General features: G+C 51.5%; 2 protein-coding genes across 3 annotated transcripts; both read left to right on the top strand.

Annotated features, from left to right (window-relative positions):
* Positions 1–660: 660 nt before the first annotated feature.
* On the top strand, positions 661–10,043 carry LOC122392653 (atherin-like). 2 transcript variants are annotated; one of them, XM_043387747.1, is made up of 9 exons: positions 661–922; positions 4,149–4,348; positions 4,706–4,907; positions 5,512–5,676; positions 6,088–6,196; positions 6,477–6,730; positions 7,132–7,312; positions 7,738–7,863; positions 8,552–10,043. In XM_043387747.1, exons 2-9 carry the CDS (start codon positions 4,188–4,190, stop codon positions 8,635–8,637), a joined length of 1,284 nt encoding a protein of 427 aa, XP_043243682.1. In that variant the 5' UTR covers positions 661–922; positions 4,149–4,187; the 3' UTR covers positions 8,638–10,043. The 2 variants fall into 2 exon arrangements, with proteins under 2 accessions (XP_043243682.1, XP_043243681.1); XM_043387746.1 differs by having other exon boundaries at positions 675–922; positions 7,741–7,863.
* Positions 10,044–13,287: 3,244 nt separating this feature from the next.
* LOC122392670 (brain-specific homeobox protein homolog) lies at positions 13,288–15,132 on the top strand. Its single transcript, XM_043387798.1, has 2 exons — positions 13,288–13,711; positions 13,984–15,132. Exons 1-2 carry the CDS (start codon positions 13,648–13,650, stop codon positions 14,541–14,543), a joined length of 624 nt encoding a protein of 207 aa, XP_043243733.1. The 5' UTR covers positions 13,288–13,647; the 3' UTR covers positions 14,544–15,132.
* The last annotated feature ends 5,002 nt before the right edge of the window (positions 15,133–20,134 follow it).

The following is a 20,134-nucleotide window of genomic DNA, read 5'->3' as shown; positions in this document are numbered from 1 at the left end:
GGGGCACCTCAGGCTTGTCAGGGCCCAGGGGCACCACAGTCCTTCCAGGGGCATTACAAGCCTGTCAGGGGCACCAGAGGCCTAGCAATGGCACCACAGGCCTGCCATGGACACCACAGGCCTGCCAGGGGCACCACCGGCCTTGCAGGGGCGCCTCAGGCCTGTCAGGGGCACCACGTGCCTGCCGGGGACACTTCAGGCTTGTCAGGGGCGTTACAGTCCTGCCAGGGCCCAGGGGCACCAGGCCCGTGGTGTCCCTGCTAGGCCTGTGGTGCCCCTGGCGGTCCTGTGGTGCCCCTGTCAGGACTGTGATTCCCCTGATAGGCCGGTGGTGCCCCTGGCAGGTCTTTGGGCCCCCGGGCCTCAAGGGGGGGGCCATGACCCATGTGACCCCCCCCTTGGATCCGCCCCTGATCTTGACAAAGTTGACTCAAAAAACAACAGATCAAAATTGGATTCATAGTATGCGCATTGGTGACATAAGCAGCTGTTCAAAAAACCTGTGCAAGAATAGGTGCATTTCGGTGCTGTTCTAATTGGTTCATAGAAAAGATGCTACGTCATTTAATTGGTAACAGCATGGTAACAGCAGCACCCACCCAGCGTGTCAGAGTTTTTGAACAGCCCATTGACCATTGGGTTTGCGAAGTTCTTTGCCACGTCGAGCGCGGGAGCACCTAAAGCTGAAAAGTGTGGACGAAGGGGGTGTGTGGAGGGGTTTCAGTTTGGGTTTGGATACTGACAACTCAATTTGGTATTGAATTGGTAGGTGGGCAGACAGGGAAGGAACTGTTAAGTTTTACGGAAGATAGTGTGGCTCATTATCCGTATGTGTTTGAAATAACTTGTGGAGGGTTTATGAATTGCACCCTACTCGCCTTAGTGGAGAACATAGCCGAAGGGATACGTCTTCAAAAATAAGGTGGGTGAATATTAATATCAGTGAAAATTGCCTTGACTCCAACTCATAGATTGGGCAAAGTAGCAAGGTGTCTAGGGACAATGCAAACAGCTATAAAAACGACTAACAAGAGAGGGGAGTGGGTATGTTTTGGATGGCAGGATAGCCGGTAAATGTTAAGAAGCACGGTGAAGATAAAAAACATTATAACCTGAAAGAACCTTATCTACTGACCTACAACCAGACTGGAAAAAATACATATTATGCTGAATATGTCCGGCGTAGTGGTGGGATCGTGCCGAAAATTTCAGTGCACGTCCAGTCCAGCCTAACTTCTCATGCCCCAAATTCAGCGCATTGCGGCGTACAAATTTTTCGGCGCCGCAGGACTGAGGGCGGTCGCATAATTTTCTTGGCGAAAGATGGTCACCGAATTTATGTGGTATGCTGGTCAATCTAGCAGCAGATTAGCCCCGCGGGCGGCTCTGGAATGGTTCCTCCCCACCTCGGTCGTTGCGTGCCCGAACTGGCAAGCTGCCCTGAGTCTACTCCGCGGAGGAATGGCCGCCCAGGGGCCAGGTGAGGCCTCAGCCTTTGGCGTAGAGATAGGCATGGAAAACCTTTTTGAACGTCGCCAAGCGTCGTCAAGCAATAGCAGTGGGTTCCTGCCCACTGCAGTATCGAGGGGAATGAGAGCGCGGACTACCTGGCAAAACAGGCGGCCGCCCTGCCCTCAAATGCCCGCTCGCTGACCAGGGCGACATTGGCGGCCTGGCATCAGTGGCGCGACAACTGCTCAGTATCACTATTCAAACCACTCTTCGGGAGCATGCCGCCGCTCTCTATCCCCGAAGAGGACCGAGAGGATGCCATTTCGGTGCATCAGATGAGGGCGGGCCACCGGGGCCGCTCGATCCAGTACGGCACCGAATCGGCTCAGGCTGTTTCCACTCCCCCGCGTGCCAGCAGTGCCCAGACAAGCGGTGCCCAGCGGCGCTCTGCAGTCTGCACCGTGAGCCGAGAAGAGGCTGATGTGCCGGAGCACGTGCTGATCCGCTGCCCGGCCCTCGCTGGCTCCCGCCGAGGTTTACGTGGAAATAAAAAACTCATTTGGACGCTCAAACATGGGAGAGCGTACAAGGCCCCGAAACACTCTGTCTAGTCTGTCTGGTTGATATAGCCTTGATCAGTAGATGTGCACATGTGCTTTATAAGAAAAGGGCTTAATTTTCGCACAAATAGGCACCTAATTTTTGGCACAAATGACGCAGAAATTTCGGCGCAAAATCGCTTGCGCCGAATTTCGGCGCAAGAGGGTCTCACGGCCGTCCGGCGTAGTGTATGGATGTTTTCCAGTCTGGACCTTCAACATTGGGTAAGGGTTGCGCAGGCATGATCAATAGCTACAGCGGTGTAAACAGTTAAGATTGGTATATTCAATATTATAAGTGTATTGACATGGATTGGAAGCACTGATGAATTGAATGACATCATTAGATTATGAAAAAGTCTCTAGAGAACGTGTCAAGCGGGACATAGTGGGACTTAGCTGATTACAGGGGAGCAAAGTGGGACTCAGCCAACTACTGCAGGGCATAGTGCGACTCAGCCAACTACAGCGGGACAAATTGGAACTCAGCCGACTACAGCAGGACATATTGGGACTCAGCCGGGTCCAGCGCCCAGCGGGACAAAGTTTGACTCAGCCGGTCCCAGCGGGACACAGTGGGACTCAGCCTGCTCCAGTGGGACAGTGATTTGATGTCTAATGATTTAGCATAAAGAGACCATATGTATTCAAGTGTTGTGTTACTTTTCCAGCTGATAATGGTGTTTTTCTTTCCTTTGAGGTCTTTATTTTGTGATTTCTTGAATTTCAGGATGGGACAAAACTAAAAGTAGAGCATTATGATGGCTTATTGATTTATAAGGATGAAACTCGTGCCTTAACCCTCGCCGGACCTATTGCCTTTCTACATATGCGCTTGCCGAGGGGGGCGGGTACGACCCCCTCGCCGTTTTGCCCCTAGTGGAGCCAGCGCGTCGCGGAAAAAATGAGCCTGTGCGCCGTTACGAGCCGCAGATATTGATACCCGATTTTAAGGTCCTAGGTCAACTGGTGACCTCTGAGGTCAGGTCAAGTGTCCCAAGGTACAGTTTCGTTTTTGGTGAATAACTTCGCAAAAAACGGCCGCAGAGCCGCGATTTTGGCAGCATCATGTTTGCCTAGCTCAGGCGCGTCGAATGATATACTTTTTATTTGGGTGAGGTTAACTTACGGTGTTGACCTCAGGTCACGGTCAGGTCAGCGCCCCCAGGTCACGAAATTGGTCGAAGTTGGTCATGTTGCATATCATTCGATTCGTCAGGTGTTCCTGAGTCCATTGGTGGCCTTCCCGACTCGCTTGCTCAATTTGATCGGGAGTTATTGACGAAAAACTAATATGACCCTAATGACGTCATGAATGACGTCACGCAAGGTCAACATTGCAAAAGTGACGCAGGTAACATTGCAAGGAGTGCATCAAATCACGATTCTGTGTGCTTGAGATAGTTGGAGATCGTTCCCGGCGCCAGAATAGCAGTTTTCATTTTCCCCATTGACTTATAATGGTGAGGTCACCAAACTGACCGACCTCATATGACCTTTAGGAAAAATCCGAGATATACAAGTTGTGAGACTCGTAATGGATATTAGATCCTGCAAGTTTCATTTCCCTGTGAAAACCCCTCTGGCAGTGAGGGCGTTGCGAAGTTGCGACATCTGAAGACCGTGCAGAGGTTTACTTAGGACGTCATAGGTCAGTGACCTGACCTGACCCGAACATGCGGTTGGTGTCAAAAGATCCGGCTTGAATCAAAGGTCAGGTTTGCCAAGTTTCAGCTCTCTATCACCAGCGTGTTAGGAACTATCGCGAAAAAAAATCCAATTGGGGGGTGGCACCCCCCGCCCCCCCTCGGCCGGCGAGAGTTAAGAAGACTTAATTCAACACTTGATGTTTAAAATCATAAGAACAGTTTAGATAGGTGCCAAAGACTATGTTCTTTGGATCAATTCCTGTAATAGAACCCTTAAAGCATGCCCCGACAATGACCCTGATCTCCTTTGTGTAGGACTGGCATCCCTGTGCTTAGGAGTCAGGGCCCTATGTACATATTCTTGACCATTTAGCATTGCCTATTGGGGGCATTATTTGTGTCTGCCTGCTGTCCTGCCTGCTGTTCTGACTGATGAGCCATCTTGCAGAGCGGCGCCGTCCGTTCCCGCGCCTCTCGCCGCCTGTCAATGCACTCCAGGATGGGCCCGTCGCGCGGTCACCAGCGTATTCTGGTGACGGTGGCCGTACTGGTGGCCCTGGCCGGCGTGGTGCAGTTCTGGCGACTGCGGACAGTGAACGCCGACCTCACCAACCAGCTGGTGCGGGTGGAACGGCTCCTGCAGGAAGCGTGAGTTCGGGGATGGGGACTATGGCTGGGGCGGGTTGCTGAACATTGACTATTGGCTGCTTTATGGTTTTGATGGATGTAGTTAGCTGGTGTGAATTTTTCGCGGCGAAACAGGGTGAGTTGGATACTAAAGAGATCTTAGGTGAAGTAATTTTGAATTAGTACCTCAGTAATTGTCTGTAAGTGTCTCGCATTTTTTTTTTTTAGCGTAACTCTGTAAAAGGAGTCTTAGCCGCCTTAATTCAGTGCACTACTATCACACTTGTTTATCCTTAATGTTGATAATAATATCTGCTGAATGATCGTTAACGACTCGGTGACAAGTTTTCAACGCAAGTTTCTTTCTGCCTATTTCAGCGAAAAGAAATCTTCAATGATCGACTCGCAAAGGAAAGAAACATCCGAAGACCTCAAGAAAGTAAACGCCAAACTACAACAGCTCCAGATCACAAAAGACGAGGATTCCATGAGATGCAAGCAGCTTCAGGAAGACATGGAAGAGATAATGGAGAAAAAGTCGGCCCTTCAAAAGGAGCTGGATGACGATAAAGCCACCCATGTAAGGGGGATGACCTGGCGCAGACTGTATTCTTCCGTGTTTTCATGTCTTCCGATTATTATCATTTTTCTGACAAATTATTCAATTCCCACAGCTAAATGACAACATTGAAGACGAGTGAGGATGCAATGCGGCACCTCATACCTTACCTTATGCACGTGGTGATGTCTCTACTTTCCTTGCGGTTCGATTGGACCACGAATAGATGCGGTGGAACTCAGGACAGTATCGCTCTTGCTCCCCCTTCCCCGGACAGTGTGTGAAATGCAGTACGATTATGGGACTGTACAGCCGTCTACCCTTTCCCATGGCTGGTATATTGAGACAATGGCTACGTTTCCATGGCACAAGCTAAGCCGATTTTGAAAAATGGATTTGCTCCATCATAGCATTTAGACATAATTTTAAAATGTAAATATAGGATTAGGTGCTAGCTAAAACCATATACACGCTCATTTTTTGCATGAAGTAAATAGTTTCCGAGAAAAACGCACGTGAAATTTCGCTAAATCAATTTAGACGTGTCATGGAAACGTAGTCAATGTGAGCCAGTGAGATAGTACAGTATGTTAGTGTAACAATGAGCCCCTCCCCCGTCCCTCAGAACGGCGAGCTGCACGACATGGCCAGTAAGCTGAAGACGCTGCAGTTGGAGCTGACGGAGAACCGGCGTCAGAGCGACGCCGAGGTGGCCGCACTCCGCCAGCAGCTAGCCGAGGCCGAGCAGACGGTCGGCGACGCCTCCTCGTGCCGCGCTCAGCTGACCCATGTAAGGCCGCCGCGCCGGCTGGAGAGACACTGGGATCCAGGTGGAGACACTGGGGTCCATGTGGTGACAATGGGATCCAGGTGGTGACACTGGGGTCCAGGTGGAGACACTGGGTACCCGGTGGAGACACTGGGATCCAGGTGGAGACACCTGGGATCCAGGTGGTGACACTGGGATCCAGGTGGTGACACTGGGGTCCGGGTGGTGACACTGGAGTCCAGGTGGTGACACTGGTATCCAGCTACTGGCATTGTGCGCTGACTCCGACACTGATACACCCGACACCCTCAATGGCCGTACCACTCGCCACACACACACACTTCCTTTCTCGCCAGTCTGAGAATTCCGTTCGCTGAAACCACTGTTCAGGCTGATATTGATGCTGACGTTGCCGCTTGTTCCTGCCTTCAGGCGCAGACGGAGCTGATCAAGTGCCAGTCGATGCCGGCTGTCCAGCCGGCGGCCCCCAGACAGCCGGGCACCGCCGGCTCCGGCCCCGCCGCCGCTGCAGTCGTCCCCGGTGAGTGCGTCTAGATGGTTGGACTGTTTGGTTAGCAGATCCAGCAGGCAGTGCGGATAGAGTTGAGCACTGATTGCATTTTAACGTGAAGCGTACTTGGATATGATTGATGTGCCGTATTGTTAACATCAGAAGTAACTTACTTTGGATGAACATGGTCTGATCAAACATATATGGCTGGTACATGGTAATATAGTGTTCGTTGTTCTGGAACAATTAGTGTTGTTGAGCATGGTCTCATCCATTGTGTATGCAGTTAAAAGTTTCTCGTCTCTGGCAGGTGATAACGGTTCCAAGTGGCCCGGCCTGGTCGCCCCGAAGCCTCAGCTGGGTCAGCAGCTATTTGAGAGCGCCGGCCTGTCGGGAGGGTTTCAGCAGGCGCAGGGCCAGGTGGTCGCCGCGCGCCGCGTGCTGCCCACGCCGCCGGGCGCAGCGGCCGCGGCCGCCGGCCCAAAGTCCAGCAGCTCGACGTCCAGCGTGAGGCCGGCCGTGGCTGACGCGCTGGAGACGCTCGACAAACCGCAGGGCGGGGAGGTGAGCGTCGCTGACTGTGAGCGGTGCGGGGCTGTGCTTAGTGCTGGTGTGGTAACATGACCATCCGCTGCTGGTCAGTTCGGCATGAACATATTCCTAGATGGGGTATCATTCATAGAAAACATGATGAGTGTTGGCTTTAATTAACAAACTACCCGATGTGACGTCTGTCTTGACATTTCGTCGTGTCCCATGCTGTGCTCACACTATGAGTGACTTGCTTCGACGAATTAGTTGCGTCGGAACACCTACTCCAAGCCTTAATTTTCCCCCTGGTCCCGTTGTTTGAGCACACCATTCACTCAGTTTAAGTTCGTGCCTACCGTTGAACATCATCGGATGTGTGATTTTCCATGTTAGCATTCTGTGTTTGACTGTGACGCCGTTTTGGCGTCCCTCAGGAGGCGGCAGAGGGGGCCGGAGCACTGGCGGCGGAGGGGGCAGGAGTGCTGGCGCCGCCCCACCAGCTGCCCGAGCGGCAGGAGGAGAAAGAGGAGGAGGAGGGAGGAGAGGGAGAGCAACAGGAGGAGGGCGACCAGGACGGAGACGGCGGCATCCAGTACCCGATGGATGATGGTAAAGGTGAGGCTGGGACGGCCCGGGAGGAAGAGAATCCCCATTGACAGAGATGTGAGCACAACAACTTTAAATGGCACTACACCGGATGCCTGCAATCAATTTCAGTGCCCGTTCCGGACGAAGTGCGGTTGTTAGGCAGTGGTCGGTTGTGCTACCTGGCTTGATACCAGTCCCTGTGGTATGGTTTAAATTGGGCAAATGATGCCGTTCCGTCGGTCTGTTATCTGCTTGAAACTTATCACTCATTTTTTCCAATTACTAGCACCAGAAAAGGGTGACTTTTGTCCAACTGTAAAGTAGCATGTAAATTGAGTTAGTAAAGTTACGCTAGTAAACATGAAACATCTGCACACCGTCTTGTTTACGCCGCCTCCCGCGACATCTGCCCTCGCTCTGACCGGTGTGTACTGTCCCTCACCGCCGAGCAGCAGACGCGATGGACGACCATCCCGATACTGACAACGAGGCCAAGGACGCCGAGCTCATCAAGGGCCTGAAGGAGCTGTCCAACAAGAGCGGCCAGGGCGCCGACCAGCAGCCCGGGCCGGCCGAAGGTCAGTCTGTGGTCTAGTCATGGGTGATGGTTCGGTAGGTAAGTCAGTTCGGTAGGGCAGTCAGTTCGGTGATACAGTCACATCGGTGGGTCAGCCAGTTCAGTTAAATGCAGTGCAGTCAGTTCAGTAGGCCAGCCAGTCTGGTGATTCAGTCAGTTCGGTAGGTTACTCAGTCCGGTAGGTCCGGAGGTCAGCGCGGAGGGCATGTGGGCTGTGCTGGGGTGATAGTGGAACCACTGGAACCCCCTGTGGTCCTCCTATTGACGGGGAGGTGAGGATGTGGTGGCCTGCGTCGATTAGTTGCGTTACCAAGCTGTATGCTGACGCCCTGTCCCGTGCCGCCGAATCCCTATGAGCGTCCCGTTGTATCCCGTAGTTATCCTGGCCGATGTCGTCTGCTGACACCCTGTGTTTCGTCTGGATGTCCATTGTCCGCTGAATCACTTTGTCACCTGTGCACTGACGCCCTGTGTCCTCATGTCCTGTCCGCCTGGTGTCCTGTCCTTTGGCGCCTTGTGTCCTGTCCTTTGGCGCCTTGTGTCCTGTTCGCCGTCCGTTGACGCCGTGTCCTGTCCGCTGACACCTTCTGTCCACTGTCTGCTGACACCTTCTGTCCACTGTCCGCTGACGCCTTTTGTCCACTGTGTCCACTGTCGACTGACGCCCTCTGTCCTGTCCCCTGCTGCAGGTGAGCTGTCCGGCCCGGAGATGGTGGGCGCCGTGCCGCCGCCGGACCTCACCGGTGGGGTCCAGCCGCATCTGCCGCTCCGATAAACTTTCGACGGCGTAGACTCGGCGCGTGATGTCACTGGTCGACTACTGACGTCAGCGGTGGCCGGCCTGTGACGTCAGCGGTGGCTGTCTGCCCAGGCTCGGCGCGTGGAGTTACTGGCGGCCTGGTGACGTCAGTGGTGGCTGGCCTGTGACGTCACTGACGATCTGGTAACGTCAGTGGTAACCGGTCTGTGACGTCACTGGCGGACTGGTGACGTCAGTCGTGGCCGGCCTGTGACGTCACTGGTGGACCGGTGACGTCAGCGGTGGGCGGCGGCGGGCGGTGCGAGGCGCCGTGTCCGCCCCATATGACCAGCCGCCGCCCTATCCGCTGTAGTACCGGTGAACTGTGAGGCGCTGGCAGTGTCCGCGGCTCCGAACTGGACACCACAAGTGCCTGGCATGTGTTGTGAGTGTGACTGCCGGCAGCAGAGAGCCTCGCTGGATGAACGATGCGGCCCGCGCTGACGGTGCCCGCACGAACAGAGATTATTCAGCGGAGCCGGGGGGTTGTGCCTAATGACAGGCACTGGCTGGCGTCTGGGCGGTGTTTCACCGGACGCTGCTACCACGCTGCTGTCGCATTTCGCGAGCTGACGTCACAGATTGTGGCAGTGTTGAAGATTTGGCACGTTTACTGGCAGCGCGCTAGCAGCGGCCGTTTAACACCGCCCTGGTATCTCGTGTCTGAGTGATGGATCGGCATTTTTTGGCATTGCTAACTCATTTTACACTTGACATTCTTTCTGATCTCTTCGCTCTGGGTCGGGAGTTCGGTTGGACCTTTCACACTCGTTGCAGCCGATTTGTCTGAATACAGCTAGAGGTTAAGAAATATCATGAATGCCGCTCTGATTGACGCTGGACGCCTTGTTATGTTACAATTCATATCAGTTATGTTTCTGATTGGCCAGGGTATGCTATGTTAGTTCTAGAATGAATTTGCTCGTCTGATAACTTAAATTTGTGTCATTTTGCTGATTGATTGATGTCGCTTGTGCTCACGCCAGTTGTGCATTTACAGCGGGTAAGTTTGCGCGTCCCGCCTCGTTTGAGGTTATTTTATTCCAGATCCGCTGAACAGAGGAATGTTTCCGAAAGCTGTGGCCAGAAAGCACCGCACACGGTCATGGACCAACTCGCTGTATGATATAATTTATTTTTAGTTTAGGTAGAGTCCTTTACCGACAAATATTCCGGCGTGCGCAAAGACGTGGACAGTTTCATGCAGCAAACTGCTGCTTGTGTGTGGTTTCTGCACAGTTGGACGGTGTTACGTGATATCGATGTTGTTGGGTGGCGTGAAGTTTTACGTGCAGTATGATAATATGTCCGTCGCTTTCTTATAATGGACTACTCACTTATTTGAGAAGACGTGGATCAATAAAGTTGTTTGCATTCGTATAGTGTGGCAGTTGTATTGGTATGAAATAATTATGTGACGACGACGGTTCAGGGTCAGGTGGCGAGTAGTGTCTCCTGAATTTAGGACGGGAGAGGGCTTCAATCAATGTGTCATTACTTATGGGTACATTTTTCAGTGAATAAGTTCAGGCAAAGTCGCACTGACTTGTTCTTTAGCCAGAGAGAAAACAAGCTCGCTGAATTACGCTGAGCAGTAACAAGAACTGAATAATGCGATTGCTCACTGCTTCCTGATGGGACTGAGAAGACTGGTCAAAGCTACGCCACTCAATAGGGACCATGGCGAGCGAACAATCCCGTTAAAATGAGCAGTACCTAAGTCGCTGCATGAGCGCGCTGTAATATGACCAACAGGAAGAAACAGCTCCCGGGGCAGTGCTCCCGGTCTGACATCTGGCGAATAAAGTCAAAGCATTCCTATGTAGATGGTGCTAGTGAGCCGTGTCTTGGGTGCATGGTGGCTTATAGTCATGACGGGGTAACCGGACCAAAGATCGTAAAGCGAAGATCGTAAGCTAGAAGATCGTAGGAAGTTGATCCTATGCAACATATCGCAATGGATAAAGATCGTACGACATAATGCTCCTATGGACAAAAAATAGTATTCGCTAAAGATCGTCAAGGAAAATGATCGTAGGTATGCCAAAAAGTCGTAGGTATGGGATAAAGATCGTATTCGTAACTCTGCTCCTCCCTCCCAAATTTATAATAATGTTCGTATGGACGAAAGATCGTGTTCGCAAAAGATCGAACGTCTGATATTTGACCTTGGCTCAAGGGGCAAAATTTACCAAAATAGACGATATTTGCGGACGGTTTTTTTCTGCAATAGGTACATTTTTACTCACACCTTGCACGAGCTTACTGTTACTAGCATCGTTTCCTCTTGTCAAAACGCATCATATGAACAATAATTTGACCTTAAAAGGTCAACATGCAAATTTTACCTCAGGTCAAGGTCATTACCTGACCTGAAAGGGTCATGCTCCATATCAGACGACTGTCGATCCGTATCGTCGAGCTGAACACATCTAAGGTGTTTTCGTCGCTCTAGCACGCCTCTATTTGAAAGCTATTCACGAAAAGCTGCTAGATACCATTCGTGACCTGAGATGACCTCAGGGACATGGTCACGGGTGCCAGTTTCCAGTTCAGTGTGTCATGGGTGTTTGAGAGCGCTTGGAATGACGTTCGTCCAAAAGAGGCGTCTTTAAACTTTCTCCCATTGAGTTCATGAAGAGGTGTGACCTCCCTCTGAGAGATCATATAATTGACCTGTCCAATGCCTTATATTCCATACTTTGTAAGTAGGTCCCTAACATGCTTTAACTGAACCAAAAAACAAGTTCTATCACGGCCAACGTGCTTTTCACGTTAAAAAGCACTCCCTCGCCAGGGGCCAAAGAGTACGTACCTATAGCCATATTTTCGATAAAATAACCTATGTCTTGTGAAAGCCTACCTACGAGCGTATTTTTTTTCAAGCAAACAGGCGTTGGCATGACTTTTAGCTAGGACGGAGAAGGCGGGGTAAGACGGCCCAGCGGGGCAAGACGGACCATCAGCCTTCCCGGCTGAACCACTGCTGCTATCTGCTGCTTTGTGCACTCACTTCCTTTGTTTTCCGTCGTACTACCAATAGCCACCTTGAGCTCTTAGGGCCAGGATGCATAGATTTTGAGCTATTGAGAAAAATGGAATTTTTCGTCAAACCAATCTAATATGAGAGGCCTAAGGACGATTTAAAATGACAGCGCCTTTCGAGTTTCGTGCATGATTAGTATTTATTTGCAACTGTGAAGAACAATCTTAAAGTCACACTTTAGGACAAGCAAGGTTTCGCAATATTGGGCGATTTAACATATACCTACTTAACCATAATGACAGAATTTAGGTTTGAGGCAAGACGGACCACAGTGCTTCATAGTTCATCTTACCCTGTAGCTGTTCATTTTACCCCGAATATGAACAGTTTTGCTAAAACATTGACGTAAGCTTAAGAAGTAAGCTATGTTTTTCAGGAAGGAGTCTTTGTTGCATGTGAGCTATTCATGCAAGTGCTTAACTATAAAGCACTTGTGCATAAGTGCTTTATAGCATGCATTCATTCCAAACGACAATCAACACACAGGTTCCAAGCTTTTAGTTGCACTTCTATCACACATGTAAAGCATAAAGGCACAATTTGTTATTTTACCACTCTGGTTATTTCTAGGTACTTACAAGAGTATACAGTAGAAGCGTAACACACATGAATGGATAGCAGGCACTGCTGGGTGGTCCGTCTTACCGGCCGCGTTTTTCTTGTCGTTAATTTTGACAATAGGTATCTCCGTTTATGAGCAGCCACCACCTAAATTTCTTTGAGCTGAAATTTAGTCTTCGCACATATCGAAAGAGGACGGATTGAGCATTCTAAACAGTATGAGTAACAAGAGGAGTGTAGTAAGATATGCGGCCTTCAAACCTGGTCCGTCTTACCCCACCTTCCCCTATTCATCATCGACTCTAGACTCCGACTTCGGTTAAACTGTAAACTCTGACAGACTACGTCTGCCACTTCGACTCCGGTACCCTGAACTTTTGACGATCTATCGAAAGCAAAGCCGCTTACCTCTTTTCGCTAGGTGGCTCGAGAGCCGTGTTACACGGGCGTGAAAACTCCCATCCCTTCTCCCACTTCCGGAAACAAAAAAGATTTCAGCAGCAACGGAGTTAACTTTTCCCCATTTTTTCTTTTAATTTGTGTAGGTACCCAAGTGACTCTATCTACGTTACGTAGTAAAGTCATTAGTCACAAAGCAGGTAGGTAGGTCGGACTATTTGATATTTGATATTGACTACCTAGAGGTACCTATACCTTTATACCTATTTGCAATTCTTTCCGCGTTGATAAGTCGTCAGCTCAGATTATATATCCAGGTCAACGTTTTCGCTCCAAAACTTTCAGTGGGCGATCTATCAAACTATCGAGATAAGAACACATTGCCTTTTGATGATTACCTTTCTTATATCCTATACAATTGCATACCTATGCCCACGTCAAAATGATTAAGACGTGGTTAATAAGACGTGGCTGGCTAAATAAGAAACGATTATAAATTATTATCTTGGAATCACCTACCCATGTCATGCCCGATGCAACAAGCACTCCCCATTCCCCACATACAAACGTCGGTTCCCGGTATCAGCCATTTTATGACTTTCGACTGGGCCGAATCACAGAGCTCAAAGACCGGAACTAAACGGTTTGAGTCAACTACCTTTGACGATATTCGACATCCGTAACTTTCACCTGGCCCGGTCTCCCTACCGGCGCGGCGGCTCTATACAGTTGGCGTCGAGGCATCGGGCCCTCCCGGCGCCCGCTAATCCCTAAATTGGCGGCGGCGGCGGCGGCGGCAGCGGCGGCGCGGCCAAGGCGCGGCGACGACCATCGGCGGGCGCCGGCGCCGGTCATTGGTCGGCGCCCACAGGCCCCGCCCCCACGGCCGGTCGGCGGCGGCGGGTCCCGTCAGCGGACCGCACAGAAGGTACAGAGCGCTGGTGAAGAGAGGAGTAGAGAGACACCCCGGTGACTGAGAGATGTTTGAAGACGGCGGTGCGCTGCAGTCGATCGAGGCTATGTGCAAGGACATCGATAGCGGAGGTGAGTGCACGGCGCAATATTCTTGGAGAGACCGCGGCGCCATTTGCTTTTGACGTCTAATTTAGCTGATTTCAGAAGGACTTTCAGGCTCAGTGACTTTCATTGCGATTGGACCAGGTCAAACTTTTTGTTTTGGAATTCATAAGTTTTCGGAAAAGGTTGTATGAATAATTAGCTAGCTCGAACTGTCAGAAAAAAGGCATTTCTCTGTCTTGTAGGTATCTGTATGTCGGCACTGGCCGGTCGGACTGACGGTCGTCCTCCCCCCGCAGTGGAGATGGACTCCCCGCGCCTGGTGACTCCCCCGCCGGTGTCTCCGGCCGTCTCGGACTCAGCCGAGCCGTCTGCCGCCACCCGGCGACTCTCCGGCGACGACTCGGGCAGCAGCAGCGACTCGGGCTCGGCGGCCGGCGGCGGCTCGGCGGCGCGCCGGCCGGCCCGCACCGTGTTCTCGGCCGGTCAGATGGCCGCCCTGGAGACAGAGTACGCCGCCAACCGGTACCTGAGCACGCCGCAGCGCCGCCAGCTCAGCCAGCGGCTCGGACTGGCAGAGGCCACTGTCAAGGTCTGGTTCCAGAACCGGCGCATGAAGGAGAAACGCCAGCAGAGCGAGAGCCAGATGCACTACCTGAGCCACGTGATGCAGTCGTACATGTACCAGCTGCAGTGTGCCGGTGTGATGACGCCGCTGCAGCCGGTGCCGCTGCCGGCCGCCCCCGCCCCCGCCCCCGCCCCCGCCCCGGCCGTCCGCCGACCGGTGACCTCGCCGGTTGACCTGTGCCGACCGCGGGTCAGGCCGCACGGCGACCTCTTCAGGCCCTACGCCCTGTAGAGCCACCGTCGCTTGCTACCACTGTGTACTTTGCATGTCAAGCTTATTTGCCGTTTGCCTGTGCCATAGTCACTTTAGCCTGTGAAATGTTGCCACTGCATACCACATGTATCGATCACCGTATGTATGTACTGCATGTCCGCAATGTGTGTACGGTGGAGAGAAATTCCTCGTTGTTCCCCGATCTGCCCGATATACCCAAGACTATAAACTGCGACCGTCGCTGAGCCGGTCCGACCATACCCGGGCTGACCGGGGCCGTACGGGCCGTGACGTCATCCCATCTCGGGGAAGGCGGTGACGTGTCACGGGCCAGGAATGTCACTCGAAATGTGACGCACCGTGCGCCGCGTCAGTCAGCGTGCGTCACTGTTCGCCGCCGCGCCGGCTATCACTGGAGATGGACCAGTAACTGCGTGTTACTCGATATAGACGTTTATGTGTGAGATATTGTACCTGTTCCTACCCATAGGTTTGACGACGACCATATTGTGATGGTTGATTGGTTGTAACTGTAAATACCCTGTTGATGTAGGGAGATGATATGTTTTGTTATAGATGCCAATAAATTTATTCTTGTACCCACAGACGATCGTTTTATTCGAGCCACAGCTTTAGATAAATTTTCGGGAAGAAATGGGAGGAAACAACCAATACAATTAAAAAATATATTTCTCCGATCACGCAGCTTGGACATACACGAATCGGTAGACGAGAAAACCAACGAACGAGACTTTGACTGACTGATATTGTCCACGAGTCTCGGCTTCTGCATAAAACCGCCAGACCCCGCTCCCCTCCTATGCCTGTGACTGTAAAGGGACAAACCAACTCCGCAGACTACTCACGTCTAGCCAGACCAGCAGACCGTGCCAGATTCACACGGCCCGTCAGTTCCTGTCGCCGTCTTCTGTCGACCGTCGGCGGCGACACTCCACAGTCCGTCCGTCGTCGTCGTCGGCGGCGACACTGCACAGTCCGTCGTCGTCGTCGGCGGCAGCGGCGCCAGAGCTTTTATCGTCGGACTGATTGATGGTGGTGTCGACGGCGGCCTCTCTCACGGTGTCGACGGCGGTCCCTCTCTCTAGTCTCCCTCTCTCTCCCTTTCTCTCTCTCCCTCTCTCTCTTTCTCTCTCTCTCTCTCTCACTCTCTCTCTCTCTCTCTCTCTCTCTCTCTCTCTCTCTCTCTCTCTCTCTCTCTCTCTCTCTCTCTCTCTCTCTCTCTCTCTCTCTCTCTCTCTCTCTCACGGTGTCGACAGCCGGGGTATAGTCGAAGTCGACGAGACGCGGTGATGCCGAGGGCCGAAGAAAATGTACGGGCCGTGGCGTTCACCAGACCAGTCTCAGACAGACGCAGGTGGCGGCAGGATCAGAGCAGGGACACACCAAATGACCAGCTGAGGGGCAGGAGGGAGTGGCGTGGCCTAGCAATCTGCACCATCGCATGGCCCTATGAGCTCCCGATAAAGTGATAAACGTTACCAGCTGTCTACGCTATTCCCTCCCACTCCTTCCATCTTCACGAAGTTCATCAGGCACAGCCAGCCCTCAGCAGAATCACAGAACCTCTAACAATCCCACGGCAGCCCCCACGGCAGCACACAGCATCCCTCAGCAGCCCACGGCAGCTCCAGCAGCACAAGTCTCCCCGGCAGCACTGCCCGCCAGCCCACGGTGCCATAAATACCAGCGTATAGGGGCGGCGTCCGCCGTTACTGCACCATTACCGGCCGTGGTGGGACGCCGCGCGCCCACACAGGACGGTTGTGCGCCGTACGTACCTATACGCGCCGCTTCTGCCGCCGTGCGCACGGCAAGCGCCGCATTTGCCGCCGTGTGCCGTGCGCGCCGCTGTAGGTGCCGTTCTCCAAAGGTGTCACCAACATGGCGGACTGGCACTGGCTATACGATAGGAATGGCGCACCTGAGCCTGGGGCGATGATTTTGACCCGGCGTAGGCTTTGTCTATTAGGATGGCGTGTCATAGGAATGTGTGCTAATCGGAAAGGCGATCCTGTTGCCCAATTACAAGTCAATGCCAGACTGCAGTACCATTACGGCGGCGGTTTACCTACCGCAGATGAATAAATGAGCTCGAGCATAACGGTGGAGCGGTCGCCGCCACTACAAGACGAAAACTATTTACTGCCGTCTTTACCTCGGATGACGTCACTCGTGACGTAACGTGCGCCGATCAGGCCTCTCTATTTGTTTCCAAATGAAGCTGCTTAATAGCAGCCACGGCAGCGCTAATTGAAAGAAAGCCCGGCCACGATTGGACATAAATCCGTGAGGAGCCGACGGTGCCTATAATTTGTGTCCGACACTTTTATATCAGGCCAATGAAGAAGGGCGCCGGCGGCGGTCCTACCGCGGTCCTATCGTGGTCCAACAGTGGTCCGGTGGCGGTCCGGCCGTGGTCCGGCGAAGGTCTTTTGGCGGTCCGGCAGAGGTCATACCGATTTTCGGTCCGGCAGTAATGAGGTAGTGGTTCAACGCCGGTCCGGAGGTGACTTAGTCAAACTTCTTCAACTGAAGCTCATTGCTGTTTTTTGGGAAATAAAAATACCATAGTGGCCCTATATTGCCAGCCGGGAATGCGATTTGCACGACGTAAACTGCAGTTTATACAGTTTGAATAAACAAATAAAATGTTTGCGGTGCGTATCAAAACGTTCTGTCGATGTCTGACCTATGTCTGACCTGGTGCGACACGCTTGGCACTTCCTGTTTCCAAAGAACACAACGAAATTAAGGGGGATTAGCCACGCCATTAAGTGACTTGATCACACGACAATTTTCCGTCTGGCCGCGCCGGCTCTGTCTCAGACATTCTGCACGTGCCGTGAGGGGGATCAGAGGACACCGCCGGCCATCAGAGCAGGGGCGGCGCCACGGGTTTTCGATAGGGGGGGACGGGGACCTTGCCTGACCGAAAATCCCAAAAGTAGATACTGATCGTGTATGAAAAAAAAAAACGAGGCACGTAACGCCGCGAAACTTGGCAAAGCCCAAAACACATCGAATGGTGCATCCCGTTTCCAAACTTATCCTAAGGGCACCTAAGATCGATCACCTTTTCAAGCATCCTTGCCTCTAAATCAAAATTTGCAGTCTTGCCAACTCAAAGCTGGTTTCCTACAAGCTGCGAATTGCTTAGGTATATGAGTAGCAGTGCCAACTATTCTTACGTTTCGTACTTTCAAATTTTCGATCTTACGTCTGGTCAGCTTTATGGTTTCACCATCAAATAGTCATGGAGGAAAAGTGGGAATGTCTTCTGCTCTGACAAGTGCGCCAAAACTGCTATATAATTTCAGAATCATGACATCACCACCTGATCCATATGCAACGGGCAGGGTGCAGCTAATGGCTAGCCGTCAGTGGTCATGTCATCGGTGGTCACTCAAAAGGTCATGCTAGGTCATGGAAGGTCACCAGCCGTTATTTGATCACACTTTCTGATGGATTTTCTTACCAAGAGCTTCGCGGGAAAAACGAGCGCATGCACCGTTGAAAAATTGAGTGAAAGGGTCTCAGGTCCGACGACCTCTGCAGGTGAAATGCCCCAGGGTAGGATTCCGGTCCTTGTTGATTAACTTCGTCAAAAATGGCAGTATAGAGCTGTGATGTCGGTACCATTGTGTTCGTCATGATCGAGCTGGCACGACCTGCATCGTTCTCATATTCACCCTCCAATCGTAACAACTACAGCAGGGATTGGCAAATGGCGGGGCACCCCCTTTGGGAGGTAATGAAGGTCTCTGGAAACCTCATCCCTCATCTCTTTAGCATTAGTGGCTCTCCTTATGGAACAGGTCTCTTGGCTGGTCTGTTTCACCCCAGAATTCAAAGACTAGTCAAGGTAAAACCGAGCGCACCACAGTGAGCACAATTTGATAAGCTGGTGTAGGTATCTCAATTTTCATGTAGAACCTTTCACGTATCACGTACCTAAAACCCTTTCGTGCACTCATGCAAAAGCAACTGCCATGTTTCAACAGCTGGTAATGGCATTTTCACAGCCGCTGACGTAAGAAGGGGAGGGGGGCTCGATTAGACCCCCAGCCGTTCGGCCGCCGACCGAACTTAGTTTTGAAGAAAAAAAAAGAGTGCTATCGAACCCCTTGACGAGAGGGAGCCGATGCCAGTGGCGGATCTACGTTGGGGCAAAATGGGCAATTGCCCCCCCTAAACGGAAAACGTCTGGGCAAACATATCTTTTTGCCCCCCCTAAAAAAAAACTACAACTTGAATACTAAAAATATGGTGTTTGAAAAGAAAATGTGAAATAAATGGAGGACTAGAAGGTTGTCATATTCGTGATATTAAGTTGTGAGCTGATAAAAAGTCCTCCGCCCCATGAATGTCAGTCCATCATCCATCAGATATGGTTGAGCTACTGCCGCTGTGTCACTCAGTGATGGCCAGAAAGAACGGTGTACTGCGTGCCTTTGAGAACAAGTGCGAGATAGGTTTCTGAGAGGAATAACGTAAAGAAGATTACCAATCGCGGCTTTTTCATGAGCCATACCGTTATCTAACGGGGACAAACACAGAAAGGCTCAGTCAGAGCTTTTGGTTTGCGAGGTGTTGGAGAAGCTCAGTATGTTGTGGGAACTTAACGCTGTTCAGTGTGATTCCGTTGGCTGTTGCGCTGTGGTCCTATGTAGTCTGTAGAAGCATCGTTTATCTCCTCTCGAAAGTAACACTTATTGTATAATTTTGCTAGCTCGCGAAGTTTAGTCCCAAAGTTAAGGAATGATCATTGTAATTGCATCAATAAATGCAGGACCGAAAACAAATGCGCTGTTCTTCGTCTATTTCTTGTTGGGATTCTTAATCGACTGATCTCATTTTCTATTACCGGAAACAACTGTTAATACGTTTAACTACGTGGCAACCCTGACTGCGTATAGTATCGCAGGTGCGCTGATGTGGCCTTTGGTCGTGGGCATTTACACATGAACCTGCTGCTGCGACCCTTATCGGTCTCCGGATAAAGAAGCCCTTGAGAACCGGCGCGGGCGGACCTTTCGGACGAGGTCTTGCCGAGGTGATGCGGGAGGTAGAGGACGGACCGTCCATAGCGCCGGTGAGCTATTCTCTAACTATCTCCCGGAGTCAGGGTGGCTGCAATTTTTTTTGCGCTGCCCTGGCTTGGCCGGACTGACAAAAATGTAAAAAAAAAAAATAATTCCCGAAATCCGAGGAGAAAAATAGGGGTAGCTCGTTTTTTTTGTTCCTAAGACTGGACGTTTGAAATTCTCGTCGACTTGCCTGGCGGCGCAATGTTTGCCCCCCCTAAACTCAAATCCTAGATCCGCCACTGGCTGATGCTACCCAATTATAAGGTCTTGGGCTATTGCGTGCTTTTTGGTCCTGCCTGTGATCTATCCGAACACTTCTCCCCAAGTGCTGGGTTTAAATGGCATAGATTTCAAATGGTTCCTGTGGTAGAACTGCCATGCTTGAATTTGACTTACATATTAGGAATGGAAAATATCCATAGAGTAACGGAAATCTATTGAATTTCAGTAGACTTGGTTTTGTCGGCAATGGGGTCTGGCAGTGGGGTGGGGAGGTAATAA

The sequence above is a fragment of the Amphibalanus amphitrite genome, unplaced genomic scaffold (assembly GCF_019059575.1).
Source record: "Amphibalanus amphitrite isolate SeventyFive unplaced genomic scaffold, NRLGWU_Aamphi_draft 000496F_arrow, whole genome shotgun sequence".
In the NCBI taxonomy this organism is placed as follows: Eukaryota; Metazoa; Arthropoda; class Thecostraca; order Balanomorpha; family Balanidae; genus Amphibalanus; species Amphibalanus amphitrite.
Note: the sequence above shows the minus strand (reverse complement) of the source record. Positions and strands in the feature narration are given on the sequence as shown.